At 30.5% G+C, this 18592-nt stretch overlaps 1 protein-coding gene across 2 annotated transcripts in view; it reads left to right on the top strand.

The window, feature by feature from the left end:
- The window catches only part of GRID2 (glutamate ionotropic receptor delta type subunit 2), a 1302586-nt gene that overhangs the window by 238525 nt on the left and 1045469 nt on the right, over positions 1–18592 (top strand). For both annotated transcript variants that reach the window (XM_011356280.1, XM_011356282.1), the window contains exon 2: positions 15414–15569. In XM_011356280.1, coding sequence (XP_011354582.1) covers positions 15414–15569 — 156 coding nt within the window. The remainder of the gene's footprint in view (positions 1–15413; positions 15570–18592) is intronic.

The raw sequence follows: 18592 nt of genomic DNA, 5'->3' as shown, positions 1-18592 counted from the left end.
CAGTTTCATTGAAATTGTTTTTATTAAAATAATCGACAATGTCCATGTTACTAAACATAGGACAAGGATACTTATTTGTCTTTATATAACTAACTTTCTCAGTAACATTTCATATAGTTGATCATTCCCAATTATTTGAAAAACTCTCCTTATTTTACTTCTTTTAATACTAGTACTATTTTTACTTGGTTTTCCTCCTATGTCAGCAGTGATACCTTCTAATCCATTCTTGATTGTTTCTCTTCTTCTAATTAAGACTGGGTTTCCTCCGAGATCTGTTCCAGTCCCCTTTCTCTCTGTTTACACTTTTCTTATATGATCATGGCTAATCTCTGGTCTCTAATTCCCAAAGGTATGTTGATGACTTTCAGATGTATGTCTCTAACTCAGATCTCTTTCTCTTAAGCTCCATTTTTACTTATTCTATTGCCTACCTGACTTCTCCACTTGCATTTTAATAGATATCTGAAACAGAACATACAAAACAGAATTTTGATTTGACTCCTATCAAGCTGCCAGTTAGCATGGTTTCAGTAAATAGGAACCTCCATTAACTCAGTGTTTAGGGAATTGGAAATCTCTATGAGGCTGAAGAACGGATGTAGTGGAACGAGTCTTTAGGGTTCTAGAAGGACTGTGTGGAGAGATTAGATTTTAAGTTTTGTCATGTAGAATGTGTGCTTGTAATGTCAAGGACTAGTTATTGGTCATGGATTTAGTGGTGCTAATGGATATTGGGATTAAGGAAGCCAATAATTGTGTTGGTAGTATGATAGATAATTTAGCAACAGGTACATCTTGTAATAAATCATCAACATGTACCCATCAACTATATCACTCAGGATGATGGCAAGACTTGGGATAAAGAGAAAGATTCTGAACCAGGTTCCACTTTATTCAATGAATTAGTTGGCTGGTGATAAGATGGTCAGGGACAATGATGAGGAAGATAATAGTGTAGTATAGCCAAATGGCAAAGGTTTCAGAAAAGACATTTTACTCTGTAATAGAGGAGTAATAGTTTGGATTGTTTTAAGATGTTAAGTAATGTTAACTTCCCATTTCTGGTTTCACTAGATCCTGGTGTGTGTGGGGAAAAATTCTCCAACTGAGCAGTGTCCTCTAGAGAAAGCTAGAAGTTATTCAAAGCTAGCAGTGTTCCATAAAGAGTTGAAGATAATAAGTGAATGAGATAATGGAATTAGGTGGGCAGAATGGAAAATAGTAGTCATTGTGTAAAAGTATGGAGACATTAGTCAAAGGAAAAAAAATCGAGAGAAAATGAAAAGATGAGAATTGGTTAAAGAGGCATGCATACATTTTAGACAGTAACCAAAGATGTCAGAAGTGAGAATCATCATGGGAGAACTGGCCTCAAAGTCTCATTAATTATCTAATAGGCTTTTAAGCTCCATGTAGAGTCCTGCAATGACTTTCTGAACCATTTTGAGACTTAATTTCTTAATTTTTATTTAAAATGGGCTCATAAAAAGATGTTTTATAGCCTCTTACATCTGATTACCTGAAGCTTTAAGCAAAATAATATTTTTAAATACAGATAACATCTTCAAATGGACATAGATATATGAATTATTATTATCATGGTTTTGATATACTGTGTATATGTTTTGTTCAAATTCTGGATGAAGAAAGTAATTTTAAATTACTTCACCCTTAAATCATGAACATTTTGTAAAATCTCTGAAAAGTACATAGAGCTCAGCATAACAAACACCCATCTGTACACCTGCAAACCAGAATTCACACATGTAAATGTTTTGCCAATTTGTTTTCAAATTTATGTTAAAGGAAGGAAATTTATTTAGTTTTTATTGAAAAATAAAATCCAATATTTATTTGAAGTTTAACTTCAAGACAAGTTATGAAATAATAGTGGAGGATCTCTAAGAATCTTATGTTTTCTTTATATACTTCACCTAAGGGTTTTCACACGTCAGCAATATAGTAGACCTTTTTCAAACTTGACTTTTGTTTTTAACATTGGCTCTGTGATTAATTGCTTTATATCAAGTGCCAAAAATGAGCATTTGTACTGGATATATTTTGACTTTTTACACAATTTTTCAAGAGGCTACTAAAAGTCCGTACTGTATGTACTCTCTGTCATCTCCTCTAATATGGCCCAATGCTCATTTAAGTTATCAGCTATTTCCAGCTGTATTTTTTCTTTTTCTTCAAAAGATGAATACTACATACCGTGTCATTGAATCAAGCTGTCTGAAGAGATTAATTAAAGACACAGTTTGAAGGCACATGTTATTCAAAAAGGAAAACATTTTGTCTTAGGAATGGATTGAGCTTTTAACATAGATACATTTTATTAGTATAAAAGTTATAGGTTTTAATCCAGGAAGTTTTAGATTCAGGTCATTTATTTTCCAACTATGTGATTGAGTAATTCACCTAACTTTTCTTATTCTCAGCCTCCTCACCTGTAAAATGAAGGTGAGGAGAGCTACCTACCAGGAAATTCCAAGTTTAAAAATATATATATATTTTTTTGCTCTTAAAAATAAAATTCACAGAGGCAAGCATAAACAACTTTGGTCATTTTCGTAAAATTTATTTTTTAGCAAGTTGTCTTCAAAATAGTATACTTGAAAGTTGATTTCCCATAAGTATTTGACCTATAGATAGTCAAAAACTATGATTATGATACATATTTTGAAATATGAAAGAAATTGGATTCATTTTGCAATACCTACAGCTAATAAATACCCCCCCCCAAATATTGCCATTTTCCTAAGAAAACTCATGTTGCATATACGGTTGGCTAGTATATTCTATAGTTCTAACAGAATCACTGTATTCTCACTGTTTATGAACTATTTTGTAGCAACCCCAAAGCAATATCTGTATGGTGCTCCCTAACCCAGTTCTTAATTCAGTATACAAAACAGCACAAAGTAGGACATGTCAAAAAAAATGTTCAGTAAATTTCTATAAAATCTTTGGTTTTGCTTGTTAAATGCGCTTACGCAATAAAAATGATAAAATTACAAATGAGTTCAGAGTAAATGAAACTGAGGTTTGAAATTTATATCAGAAGGGTACCTTTTTCCTACTTGAAGTTTTCCACATTATGAATTCATTTTTAAAAATGAAGATCATATTTTATAGTTCTAAAGTACTTAATTTCAAACGACTTATTATATTAACTGATTGGTTAAATGACTTTTTTTAGCTAGAAGCTGAGTGAATTTTTGTCTTATACATAAAATTATAATTTTTACTATATAGAAGACAATCTAAATTAAATTATTTGTGTGAAAAATGTATTTGACTCTTCGAGGAGCATAATATTCACACTTTTTATACAGGTATTTCTTTGACATATGATTTTACTTATAGTACCATATACCAGTTTTCATACTTGTTTAATGATAATTGAAGGAATTAAGAGGATCTAGTGAATGATTACAGAGGGAAAAAAGTTAAATCCATTCCATTAAAAAAATATCTGCAAGTCTTCTCAGTGAATGTACTTTTTAAGAAGCTACGTTTTCACTATTTTTTTTTTAAGTGCATCATTTCAGTTTGGGAAGATTTTGAATTGCTATGCAGTGTTTCAAAAGCTCTTCTCACAATCTTTTCTGTTCTTGTCATGGCAGTTATATTCGCAATAATAGGACATTGTTTCAATTAAATATATGATATGAAGAAAGGGAGTGAAACACAATATGGGGCTCTGGATTACTGCACAGATTCAATATAAAAAATATGGAAAAGAATTTAAAGGGTTAAACGGTGCCATTCTTTTTCAATTTTTTATAGCAGTAAAATATTCATAACATAAAATTTCCCATGTTAACTGTTATTAAGTGTAGAGTTTAGTGGTACTAAATACATTCCTAACATTATACGGCCATCACCAACATCTTTTTCCAAAACTCTTTTCATCTTGTAAAACTAAAACTCTATATACATTAAACTATAACTCCCCATTTTCCTCTTCCCTTAGCCTCAGGATACCACCATTCTACTTTGTCTCTGTGATTTTGACTACTCTAAGTACTTCATATAAATAGATTCATATAGTATTTGTCTTATTGTGATTTGCTTATTTCACTTAGTATAATATCCTGGTTTATTCATGTTGAAGCATATGCCAGAATTTCCTTCCTTCTTAAGACTGAATAATATTACTTTGTATGTATATACTACATTTTGCTCACTCATTCATCCATCAGTAAACACTTAGGTTGCTTCCATGTTTTAGCTAGTGAGAATAATGCTGCTATGAGCATAGGTGTACAAATATTTTTTCAAGAACTCTTTATTCAGTTTTGGGGGGTATATACTCAGAAGTGGAATTGCTGGATCACATGGCAATTTTGTGTTTAATTTTTGAGAACCACCATGCTGTTTTCCACAGCAGCTGTACCATTCTATATTCTTGCCAATGGTACACAAGGTCTCCATTTCTCTACTTTCTTGCCACCATTTATTTTCTGTTTTGTTTTGTTTTCTTTGATAGTAGCTATACTCGTGAATATGAAGTGGTATCTCATTATAGTTTTGATTGTATTTCCCTAATGATTAGTGATGTTAAGAAACTTTTCATGTGTTTATTGGCCACTTGTATGTCTCATTTGGGGACTGGAGAAATGTCTACTCAAATTCTTTCATTTTCGAATCAGATTTTTGTTGTTAAGTTTTAGGAATTTTCTGTGTAGCTGGATATTATTGTCTTATCAGGTATATGATTTACAAATATTTTCTCCCAAAGTAAGTCTCTTTAGACAGTATATAATAGGATCCTAATTTGTTTTTTTAGTCATTCTGCCAAACTCTGTATTTTGATTGAATAGTTTATTTCATTTACATTGAAAGTAATTACTGATAAGGAGGGACTTCTGTCATTTTTCTACTTGTTTTCCATATGTCTCATAGCTTTGTTGTCTCTCATTTCCTGCATTACTTTTTTTTTTTTTTTTTTTGCTTAGTGAGTTGTTTTATAACATTTAAATGTTTAAGTATAAACATTTTTCATTTTTTTGTGTGTATATTCTATAGCTATTTTCTTTGTGGGTACTATGTTGATTACATTTAACATCTTAAGGTTATAACACTCTACTTTGAATTACTATCACTTTAATTTCAATAACATACAAAAACTCTGCTCTTTTACACCTTTATCCCCAGTCTTTTCAGTTGTTGCTGTCACAAAATTATATCTATGTACACTCTGTGCCCCAACACCGAAACTAATAGTTCTTTTGGTGTATTAGACTCTTAAATTAGTTTCTTAAATTTCTGCATGGAGAAAACAAAATGTACAGTTGTAAACCAAAGTTACAATAACTAGATTTTATACCAAAAATTATCTTCAAAAAATATGTTAATGTTTTAAATTATGTGGAAAATAGAAAGTGAGATTGCAAACTGTCATAATACTAATATTGACTTTCCTAATTGCCCATGTATTTACCTTTATTGAATCTTTATTTCTTCATATGGCTTTGAGTTACTGTTTAGTGCCCTGTCATTTCAACCTTTAGCCCTAGGAGAACATCTTAGCCTTTCTTACAGAACCAGTCTAATGATAATTTTTGTTTAACTGGGAATAACTTAATTTCTCTCTTAATTTTTTCACTGCCTTCTGGTCCAAAGTTTCTAATGAGAAATCTGCTGACGATCTTATTGAGATTTTCTTATATATGATGAGTGCCCTCTCTTGATGTTTTCAAATTTTCTCTTTGTGTTTTGCTTTCAGAATTTGATTATAGTGTTTCTTGGTGTCAGTCAGTTCTTTTTACTTAGAGTTCATTCAGCTTCTTGGGTATTTACATAAATTTTCACCCATTATTCTCTCTTCCCCTTTCTGTCTTCTTCTTTGGGAATCCCAAAATGTATGTGTTGGTCTTGATGTTGTCCCACAGATCCTTTAGACACTGGTTACTTTTCTTCAATCATTTTTCTTTCAGTTCCTCAGACTTGGAAATTTCCATTGCCTCATCTTCAAGTTCACTGATTCTTCTGCCTGCTCTATGAATCCTCCTAGCGATTAAAAAAAAAAATCCTTATTGTGATATTCAGATCCAGAATTACTTTTTGGGTTCTTCTTAGGTTTTCTATACTTTAGTATTTCCATTTTGTTCATCCATTGTTTTCCTGACTTTCACCACATTTCTTTCTTTCTTTCTTTAATTTTTATTTTTTAGTTCTTTGAGCATCTTTAAGGCACTTGTTTTTGTTTTAAAATTTTTGTCTCATAGATCAACCACAAGATCTTTCTTAGGGACATTTTCTGTTGATTTATTTTTATCCCTTAAATAGGCCATACATTCCTGCTTATGTGAATGCCTTGTGATCTTTCATTGAAAACTGGACATTTGACTATAATAATGGGATAACTCTGAAAGTCAGATATTTCCCCTTCTTCAGGGTTAGCTGAGTTTTATGCTTGTCTGTGTAGATTGTTGTAGGCTATCTCTGTGCCAAAGATCCACCTGAAATGTAAATTTAAAGTCTTTTCTGAACCTTTACCTTTCCCTAGGTATGTACAGTGACTTTTTAATTTTGTGTATGTAGTTGTTTTTAAATGTCTTGAGCAGTAATGTCTGGCTTTCAAAAGGAGAAAAAGAAAAAAATGAAAGGGAAAGTAAAATATTACTGGCTATTTAAATCTCCTGGAAGTCCTGTCTGCCAGAGAGGGTAGGGCTTGCAACAGTGGAGGAACATACAACAACAATGGCCACTTGCTTTTTCTGCACCTCTAAGATCAAAAGTCACAATCAGCTTTCAGATCATATATGGTATCAGTTCCCTACTATTTAGAGGACAGGGTCCTTTTGCACACTGTGCCTCCCACAAGCTGTTTGCTAGGAGCTCCTAGAAGTGCTTACAGCTATTCCCTGCCACATGGCTGAGGGGTGGAGGATAGATAGCCGCTACCATACTAAGGGCTGAAATATTGAAATTAATTGCAGTTTATCCTGTAAGTCTTCCTCTGGAATTGCAATTCTTCAGTATACTCTAGAGTTCCAGAATAGTTACATTAGACAGAATCTACCAATGTAATTGTTGTCTAGGTGGGGAAAGAGATTCCTGATGCTTCCTACTCTACTATCTTCCCAGAATCCTCAGTAAATAGTGCTAGTTTTATAAATTAAAGATCCAGATTATTTATCTTTCAATATCTAGTACTCTTAAAAAATTACAAATAATTCTTACTAGAAGAATTGATTTGTAATGTTTATTACTCATACACCAAATTTATATAAAAATGCATAACTATTCATAGAGGATCTATATTCCAATATAAAATGATTATTATAACCATTCACCTCCTATTATGCTCTGCATGGAAGAGTCAGATTATCTGTTCCTTTAGCAGCCTGCATTTCTTTTTCTCCCCACAGACTTCTGGAAAATATATAGCAAAGTTAAATGTTCACGTGACAACATTATCAGTTTAAATGTATTTTGGTTTTGAGATAACTTTACAAAAATTCCAAATGAAATGTGAATTCAAATCATTGGAGAGTTGGATTGAGAAAAAGGACCTCATGAATTTGACCTAACCCACACTGTGATGGAATGTCACATTCCAATGTGAACGCCCTCCCCTGAAATCTCTGGAGAGTCACTGAAAATTTGGCTTCTTGAACTATGATTTGCTCTCCTCATTTTAAGATATTTTATTATAATATATTGAGGAAAAATCAGAATTTAAATGTATCAGCAATATAAACATTTCATGTATCACAATATACCTTCAAGTATTTGTATATAATCACTTTAGTGATCGGTGTGGAATTTTATCTACTTTAAGTTATACCTTTCTACATTATAACTAATTCTTTCTGTAATCTTGGCAGTATCCTCTTTGCACTTGATTATCTATCTATAAAACAAGAATGATGCTTGTCTATAAACTAGATAATTATGGCGGGTGAAGTAGAAGTCAATATTATAATGTACTTTGAGAACAAAATGCTAAGTAAGCATTAGACATTGGGAGATAATGAGCCAGTTAGTTTCTATACCTGGTCATAATTTGAATATTACAGACTCAAGTAAATTATTAAAAGCTTTTATTATAGAAAGTCAATGACTCTGGCATTGTCATTCTGTTAGGATCATTAGTCACTAAAGTGAAAAAAAAAATTCTAACTCCATATAAATGAAAGGCTAGAGATTTGTTCTCAACTTTGTATTTAAGAATGTCCTAAAGTGCATATAATATTGGAACTCACATAACATTCTTAAGTAAATGCAAAAATTACCATTTAACCTGATGTTTAGAAATTTACATCTATTTAATTCTTTGTTAATATTAGATGCTTAATTCAAAAGCAACCTTAAATATTAAGTTTGAGAAAAAAATATGTAAATACTTGAGTTAAACTACTCTTTACATGGTATAGTTTACATTATTGTGGTAATATGATATTTACAAAAAACTGCAAAAAACATTATTTAAAAACTTTCAAACTAGGCCTAGTTTGATAAACTAGTTAATAAAATTCATCAAACAAAATGATTAAAACCTATTAGAGAATTTTAGTGTACAAATAAAACTTTAGTGATAGTTATGAAAATAAAAATATGCACATCACTTGGTAATATAGAAATATATTATAATAAATATATTGCCAGATATTAAACTCATAGATATTTTAGGAAGTTAGCTTTGAAACTGAGGGCTGTGAATTCTGCCATAGTCATTACTAGTTTTGGATCTTTGAATAGTTACTTTAGTCTGGGCCTCATTTTTGTCAAAGGAATTTAATCAAAACTAAATGATATAATGCCAGTGAATCACTTAGTACAGTGCTTATTACTAATAAATGTTAATTACTTTCACTATTGTTATTTCAATTATTATAAACTTGAGAGAAGTACAACAAAGTAAAATTGCCTCTGATTCAGAATAAGATTTACTAATTGTCATGAAATTGGTGTATATTCAGAACTTTCTTTCCAACAACGTTATTATTACAGTTTACTTCCTTAGAGTGCTTTGTGAAGGGTTACATAAGGTGAACTGAGGAAAATATACCTGTTAATGAAACCCTATTTCCTGCCTATGAAGATATTAGCATAGAACATATTAAGAAAATTTTTGTCGAATGAGAAGGGACTACTGATAACATTTCTAATGCCGAATTAATTCATGGAGGATATTTCAATGTAATATTATCTTGGCAAATTATATATACATAACCTATACACATACATATGTAATATATACACACATAATATATATATACACACATACATAAGCACACACCCACCCACACACAATGCCTTCATAGTAATAATATCCCGCTGAAATAGTAGCTACTCTGTATGATCAGGTAATGATGTCAAATGGTATAGAAAATGCTTATTCCATGTGGTTACAATTCTGCTAATTTTTCTGTTGTCTAGTCATATTGAACATGTTCAACTTTTTTCTTCTTCTGTGACCCGAGAGCTTAAATATAAGCGGGAGGTGAAATGAAAGAGAAATCTGATTTGTATAGTATTTATGATGTCTTTCTTTGCCCTCCTTTTGAAATGTATGCACAATTTCCACTTGGCATTGATGGGAATACCCATGAGTTAGATTCAAAAAAGTTATACATTCTTTTTGACTTGATATTCTATATCTGTGCACAGTACACTCATATTGTATGCCCAATGCACCATTAGAATTAAATTAAAAAAAAGAAAAACCTACTTGTGGATATAAGCATTTAAAAAAGTGAGACTATATGATGATTTAACAATTCTGAATAGGTCTGCAGAACTGTCAATTCTACTGTCACCGATTAATTGCCCCAAAGCAAAGAGTTGCCCTTTTTTTCTTTGTTGTAACCATTTAAGCTAAATTGTTGAAATTTCTAAGGCAAAGAGGAATAAATTTAATGTAAAAAACAGTCTTATGTTCAGGTTTTTGCTATGACTCTTCAATTTCAAATACCTCCTGGCTTATGTGAAATGAATTTGATATACTAATCACCAGAGGTAGTAGTAGTTATTAAATATACAGTCAGCTCTCCATATCTGTGTGTTCTACACCTGCAGATTCAACCACTCACAAATCAAAAATATTAAAAAAATGTTGTGTTGTTGCTGACGTGGACTATGTAGTTAGGCCTACGATGATTGCATCTGTACTGAACATGTGCAGTCTTTTCTTTTCACGTCATTATCCCCTAAACGATACAGTATAATTATACCCATTTACATTGTAGTAGGTATTATAAGTAATCTAGAGATTATTTAAAGTATACAGGAGGATGTATGTAGGTTACATGCAAATACTATGCCATTTTATATAAGGAACTTTAGCATCTGCAGATTTTGGTGTCTACATTGGTGTCCTGATACCAAACCCCACAGATACCATGGGACAACTATATATGTATTTGTGTGTGTGTGTGTGTGTGTGTGTGTGTGTACACATATGTGGATAATATATATCTAATACATGTACAAATACATATATGACATAATTTGTTATAAAGTAGATACTTGAAATGAAAAAAGCTAAATATGCAAGAAATAACACCAAACTCGGAACCAGAAAACCTAAATTTTTACTCCACTCCTTCTAACATTTGGTTGTGTAATTTTGGTCAAATCACTTAAAGTCTATTCACTTCAATTTCTGAAAAGTGAGGTTTATGTATACTATCTTAAAAATTTCTTTTGGCTATGAGTCTATGAAGTCAAAATTGCCCATTTCCATTATCTGAACAAGTCACCTTAATTCTATGATGGTCTGATTTAACATGTAATAGATTTCAGCAAATCATTTTGTTAAGAACAAAGCATCTTGACTTTGATGATTATCTCTGTGTTGAGGGAAGGTTGATTGGATAGTTGAATGGGTGGATACATTTATGCATGGAATAGGATTTAAAAAAAAAGGATAAAATGCACAGAGAGAAAAGCCAAGAGAATCAACAGTGTTGCTTCAAAGAAATTAAAGATTCACTGCATATAACACTGTAAAATTTATTTTTTAAGACTGTATGTACATGTATGTGTATGTATATATATATATATGTGTGTGTATATATATATATATATATATATATATATATATATATATATATAAATTAAATGAGTAAAAATGTTTGAACTCTATGACTAGAAAAAAGATGAGCTATCTGATTTTATTTACAACTCTGAATTCTGACTGTGCTTTTTTTGGGGGGGATTGTTTCATAAATATCTTTTTAGATTATCAGGTTTTAAGCATAAATTGATAATGTAAGGGTAATGTAAATGTGTTGATATTTGCTTGTTTTCTAGTTTTAGAATCATTTTAAATGTTATTTGGTGTGTTAGTTATATAAATGAAATATATATATATCTATTTTTCAATAATTCTACCAACCCTGTATAGAGAAAAGTATTATCAAGATATGTATCAAAACCTTTCTCAATATTTTTAGAGGAAATTCTGAGCTAGGTGATGATGTTTTCTTTCCTCCCCTGTCTTACCAGCTGAATAGTGTTTTCTCCACTTGCTTCTTATATGTATAAGACAAATAGAATTTACACATTTAAACTAAGAATATAAGTGTATGATTAATATCTTGCTGAATAATTTGAGTCTTCTGGAGTCATGATAATGCCCGTGATTATAAATTCACATGCAAGTACATTTGCGAGTCTACTTTTGTTTTAATTTAGATTAGTCACAGCTACATTTTTACTTGTATATTTGAATTTAAGTATCCTATTTTACAAGATTATGCCTGACTAAATATAAGGAAAGATTAATCAGTTACTGTTTCTTGAGTATCTAATTTATTCAGGATCCCTTATAGACACTTTAAGTATAAAAATAGTTTTTGTGACCCAGGAAGTTATATTTTGCTAGGGAGACCATGAATACATCCATGGTAGAAGCAACATGAAAAAAGACCTGGAGATTGAAATGCTTAGAATGTTTTTGAGAGTTATTGAGTTGGTCAGGTTAGTAACTACTTATAAATGTTTTATTTCACAAGCATATATACAAATTTAAATTCGTGTAAAATAATTTTATGGTATAAAATATTAGTTTGTACACATGATACTTCACAATAATTAAAAAATAAGATATCACCATGTTTTTAACATTACTATAAATTATAATTATTTCCTTTCTAAAATATAATAAGAAGACAAGTAAACATGATATAGTTTGTATTTAAAAACATGTATGTATACCCACATGTATATGTATAAGGGTAAATAAAACCTTTCTTTTCCTTCCCATTGGAGGGACAGATCATCAGTCCCTGATAGTGGAAATGACTAGTTACACATTGGTATAATAGGAATATTTAGGAGGCATTACTTTTCTTTTTTGTTACTTAGTTATTATTCCCTCCAGTTTAGCCAATGTGAAATGTAGAGTATAATTTGTTGATTAAATACTGTGCGCGCGTGTGTATGTGTGTGTGTAAGTGGTGGAAGAATTAATTCATCGAAAGGAACTAGATGCTGTGTCACCATGTTAGCTGTACAGTTATGATTGTTGCACCTGAGAAGCTTTACACAGGTCAAAAAAAGTAAATCTAGGATGTTAGATGTTGACAGACTGGTAATATGTGTGCATTAATACCAGGGCATTGCTATACCATTGGAAGTGCATGAAATAAGAAAGGACCTTCTTCCCTTAGATTCTCCATGTGGAACGTGCCAGGTTGTTTTCAGAATACTTACAAAATGCTACATCTGCTCTTTTGGTAAAAAGCCAAATTTAAGATGAGATTTTTATAGTTGAGGAAAGAAGTAAATAAATCACTGGATTTTAAGTGTCGGCTAAGATGATCTGTTCTTTGGTTATGCCGTGTGAAGTAAGATGAACTGTTTCCTCGGTGTACTTCCTTGCTGTTTGCAGAAAGATGAGCTGCTTCTTTTGTTCATTTCCTTTCGCTATATCTTAATTCAGCACGGAATTGACCTATTTGTTATCATTTCTGTAGATTTCTACCATTTGTTAAACCAGGTGTAATGTTTAAGGCAATTTTAAATGTTCTGTCAGGTAATAGTAAAATGCTTCCATTAAAAATGTATTACTACTACTCAGTAGAAGTCAGTAACATCACTCACTATATAAAACAAGGTTGATTAGAAACTTCTTTTAAAAGATCCATTTAGAATCTGTGACAAGCTGAAGCATCTTTATATAAACATATCACTTCTTTGCGAATACATATTTAGATTATTTGGTTTAAAATGAAGTTTTTATTTTATATTTATATCATACTTCCTACAAACTGCTAAAGAAACTTGTATATCTGAATTTGATACTATTACATTTCAACGTGATGATTAATCTAAGTTCTAATAAGAATTATCACATGATAATCTAAATTCTAAAAAGAATTATCACATGATTAATCTAGATTCTGAGAAGAATTATCACATTCATGGAAACTAATTTTAATTTGTGATAATTCTTTTCAGAATCTAGATTAATCATTACACTGAGATGTAATAGTATCAGATGAGGTCACTTAGGGTGGAGAGGTCAAAAATAACCTGCCACACTTGTCAGAAATGGACATAGTTTTACCCTTGCTTTATCAGGTATTGACTCTAATAAAGTATGTTTAATATCATGATCTGTCTTTCACTAGAAAGCTTGGGGCTTCAGTCATAAATGTATAAAAGTGTGTCTGCTTTTTGTATATAAAACTTTATGTATGTGTAAACATATAATGTATATTTGTACTTGCCCATATGGTCTGTTTGTCTCTTCCTACATGTGTGTATAATAACTATTCATGTATGAAAAAAGATTTTCATATACATGTAATTTTATTTTTATATGCACACATTACAATGGATATTATAGTCAAGAAACATATTATGTTTATATGGATATAAACATAATATGTACATGTACATTCCTTTGTCATGTCACCTCATAACCCTGAGGTGTGTATATTTTTTTTATCAGGAGGGAATTCATTCAGTTTATTCAAAAAGACAAAAAGTACATTAGCCCAAATGTTTATAATTAAATAGTAAACAATAAAAAAATAATTAAATAGTAAACAATAAAAAAATCTACCTGTTTAGAATTAGAAGAGTAGGAATGAATACAAATGAAACATACCTGGCCAGATGGGAGAGAAGCTCCAAGATTTGTAATAAAGTCAGGATCCTCATAAAAATTCTTATATTTCTTATGGGTATAATCCTGGAAGGCAGTATCCCATAGAGCAAGGACGTTGGAATCAAGGAAGCCAGAGCCCTTGCTGTGTGAACTTAGGTATAGTCCTTGCACTAAATCTCAATTTTATAATTGTATGTGTATGTAGTAGTATACATATACATATCACATAATTATTTTAAGGATTAAATGAAATACTATAATATAGAAAAAATTAATAGAAAATGTTAAGCACTGTTTGAATCACAGTATTTAAAAACAAGAAAATACTAGCATTTACTGAGAACTTACTATTTAGTTACCACAATTTACTTACATTTAGTATGGATAAGCTCATGTAATACACACTACAATGGATATTATAGTCAAGAAACATATTATGTTTATATGGATATATACATAATATGTACATGTACATATTATGTATATATCCATATAAACCTTATGCATAAGTATTATCAGATTTTACAAATGTCGATGGGCTTAGAATTTGAATCCTTTAGTCAAGGTCATGTACTTAACAAGTGGCAGAGTCAGACTTTGAAATCAGTTGACCCTTAGAACTGGTATGTTTAACTAATATAATACTAAATGTTGACAACCACTCAGTAAAAGTTAACCACAACTCTTATCATCATCATTATTATTACTGTGAATGAAGAATGCCATGCTTATCCACTAAGATTTATGTTAGTTTTTCAGGAAATAGTTCTCAATCACCTCTGCTGATTTATGTCTCTAAATTTTCTATAAATATTACTGAATTTGCCACTGTAAAAGAAATTGAAACCCTCATTCAAAAATAAATAAATAAATAAAAGGAAAGAAATAAAAATAAAAAGTGAATTAAGATTGTAATAGAAGTTTGATTCCTATGTACTGTGTTTACAGAGTCTCAGAAAGTTTCCTAATATAATCTATTACTCAGAAAAAAAATTTTCCAGCAATGAATTCCTAAAGAGCTCATGATATAAGACATTCAATATATTAGCCACTTTGTCCTCCAAAAGCTTTTTGTACTTATTTTATTGTCATCCCTGTGCTCTCCCTGCAATAACACTGATGTGCTATTCATCATTTCCATTTGGAAGAAGTAACTACATTCCTGCTGAGCTATCACACCGCTTCCAGTACAATGTGTTTCAATAATAAATAAAGTGCACACTTTAAGTGAAAGTATACATTTTTCAAATACATAAGTCTCTTTGGCATATTTCCAGTGGGCATGACACAATATTTATGTTATTGTTTAATGGCAATGGTTACTTCTTTCTAGGAGCAATTTTTGATGAATCTGCCAAAAAGGATGATGAGGTGTTTCGCACAGCAGTTGGCGACCTCAACCAGAATGAGGAGATCTTACAGACTGAGAAAATCACATTTTCGGTGACATTTGTTGATGGCAACAACCCTTTTCAAGCAGTTCAAGAAGGTAAGGTTCATCAGCAGTCCACTTTTTATTGTTTTTTTTTTTCTTTCAATTTAAATGGCATTGAAATTAGATTTGTAAAGAGCCATTAAACACGGATATCATTTTTTGCATCTTTGCGGCATTGCTTTTCCTAAGAGTGTTTTTGGTAGATGTTGATACTATTATTCCACTTCTGAGGGCAGAGTGTGGAAAGTTATTGTTTTAATCAAAATGTAATATGAAAGGAATTTAAATATTTACACTAAAACTTTACATCATTTTATGATTTTGACGTAAATGAAACATTTCCAAAATTAGAACTTTCTATTTGAATTTTTACTTTCGACTTATTAGAGATAACTGCCACCTTGATGTTGTTACAACTCGTGATGACATTTCAGATGTATTCATGACAAATTTATGTAGTACATAGTTTTATTTCAGATGTATTCATGACAAATGTATGTAGTACATACTTTTAGATACTACATATAAATCAAGTATTGTGCTGGGATCCTAATATACTGACCTAGGCTAGACATTTTTTACGCTCTACAGTGTGCGAAATACTAAAGCACTTTTCTCCATTCTCACTGTATACTTAGAGTGAATTAATTTTTTTCGTAGGTACAAAGTCATAAAAATACAAATTATTTTTATCATACTGGAATGATCATTTGTATGAATGAAGATTTTGATTGAAAGATCTTGACTAATAGAATTATATTTTGCATGCTGTTATGCTAATAAACTATTTAGCTGTTTGGCAAAACAGTCATTCATGAAGATTTTTGCTGCTAGTGTATGTTATATTTTTTTTTTGTGGTAATGTATTTAGACTAAAGATACTTACACAAGATATATGTACTAAAGTTTGGCAAGAAACTTTTTAAAGACAAATAATGAAGGGATAAGGAGAATAAACATAAATGTTTATCTAAAAGTGTCCTTTTCATCTAATGTTGTATCTGCATGTTATATAGGTAACCTTTATTAGAAAATGTTTTTTGATCAATAGCATTGGTTACTGTTGCAACTTATTTATGTTTACTTTCATCAGTGAGAGAATGGTTAGAATAATTAGTGATCTAATAGATTTTCCTTCCTATTAATTGGATGGAGTGAAAAAGTATTGTTTTAATGAAATGAACAGAAGTGATTTAAGTAAAAGCTGGTTTTGCAAATAATAGACTGTTTATAATATGATGGAATTTTAATTTTAATTAGTAAACATCAATTTTAAAAAGTCAGATTAATGTAAACATCCACTTATTTACATTTTGAAATCAGAATTATCCTAGGAACCTAGGACTTTAAATAATGGATATGTTGATAAATTTTCTATAGAAATATTTAAAAGCTGTTAAAATTAATATCAGAATTAAAGAAGCAGTATGTAAAATCATAAAGTCGAATTTGAGGAGAATACCCAATAATATAAAAGAATATATGTTCTTGAAAGAATGTGTTATTCACTTTAAATAAATCTTTATGATATTTCTTTCTCAACCCTTAGTTTTAATGACTGGAATGAAAGCAGGAAAAAAATGAGGACCAATTTATTTTTGTGACTATCTTCTGATTAACTACAGATTAATGATTATAAATTAACTTAGAAGACATGCTAAAATAACCATGCCTTTTAAAAATCCACTTTGAAAGTGTGTGGATATAAAGAAATGAAGACAACACAATGGGTAAAAGGGAATTACAGAGTCTGAATAAATATGTTCCTCACACCTTTTTTAGAGACTACACTTTGAAAAGCAAAGATAATTTTTAAAATACCACAATTAATTTCTTTACATATTGCTTTCTATAAGCATTCTGTTGCCAGCTAAATTCTGGAAACAAAAATATCTCTCAAAAGAAAGATTGTGAATTAAAAGAATTTGTGGCACTGAAAGCCAATTGAGAAAGGAAATAAGATTTGTTTCTGAGACAGAGACCACTACATGTTTGTCGAGAAATAGGACAGAGCTTCACAGTTTGCCTTATGGTTTCTGATACAAACAGGATGCTCTGGATCAGTTATTTTGATGGTCTGCTCTAGGTAATGAAGCTCTGGAGCTCAATTGTTACTCTATTCAATAACAAGAAATATCTCCATTAATTTTAGAAGTAAAAATATTTCTTTCTAGAGCTCCTTTTGTAATTGACTGGTTTAAAATAATAAGGAGAAAATATTCAACTGAAAGAGAACTTGAAGGAATTCAGGAGTATTTTCTTAAATATCTTGAGGAAGTAATTTAGGAGGAAACCCCAATTGTGCCATCAAAAATTGCCAATTTTTCTATGATCACATCTTTGCTGTAAAACCCTTAAAATCTATAGTAAAGAAGGTCTTAAATCAGCTTGTTTGTTTTTCAAGTTCCAAAGCAGGGCGAAAGATTCAATGATATAATTTTTACTGATTGTTTACACATTAGCACTCCTGATGAACTTCTAAAATATTCATGGTTTTGAGTTCTCTCTCTGTTTTTGTTATTGTTGTTGTTGTTTGTTTGAATTTGAAAGTCTGATCCTGAACAAATATCACCAAGCTTGCATGTAGATATTTGGTGATAACAAATGATAATACATTGGTTAACATATAGATAAATGAAATCTAATAATCTGAAATCCTCAATTTATTTTATTGTTAGAACTTCCTCCCACCAGACACATTTAAGAGACAGTATTTTTAGAAATTTAAAATTTTGGTTACCTTATCTTTCTCTGTTGACACTTAATAAGAGAGAAGTATTTAAAGATAAACAGTCTAACCCATAAACAATAATAAAGCATAATGGTACTATTAAAATGTTCTTTTGTAGCTTAGGTTTCAGTAAATTTTTACACAGTAATAATTACTTTAAATAATAAATAATTATTTTGAGGTGAGTTTCTGAAAGATGATATATTAGTTATAACACAGAATCAATATTCTGTTCTCTGGAGATAATTACAGTATTTAATCATTTTTATCATTGTCCTGTAATATTAATCTCAGCACTTGTAGATAAGTGATCAGTAGAAAAATATTTCTGTTTTCATAAAAGTAA

Source organism: Pteropus vampyrus, unplaced genomic scaffold (assembly GCF_000151845.1).
Source record: "Pteropus vampyrus isolate Shadow unplaced genomic scaffold, Pvam_2.0 Scaffold25, whole genome shotgun sequence".
Classification (NCBI taxonomy): domain Eukaryota; kingdom Metazoa; phylum Chordata; class Mammalia; order Chiroptera; family Pteropodidae; genus Pteropus; species Pteropus vampyrus.
The sequence above is the reverse complement of the archived record's forward strand: the minus strand, read 5'-3'. Positions and strand labels throughout refer to the sequence as shown.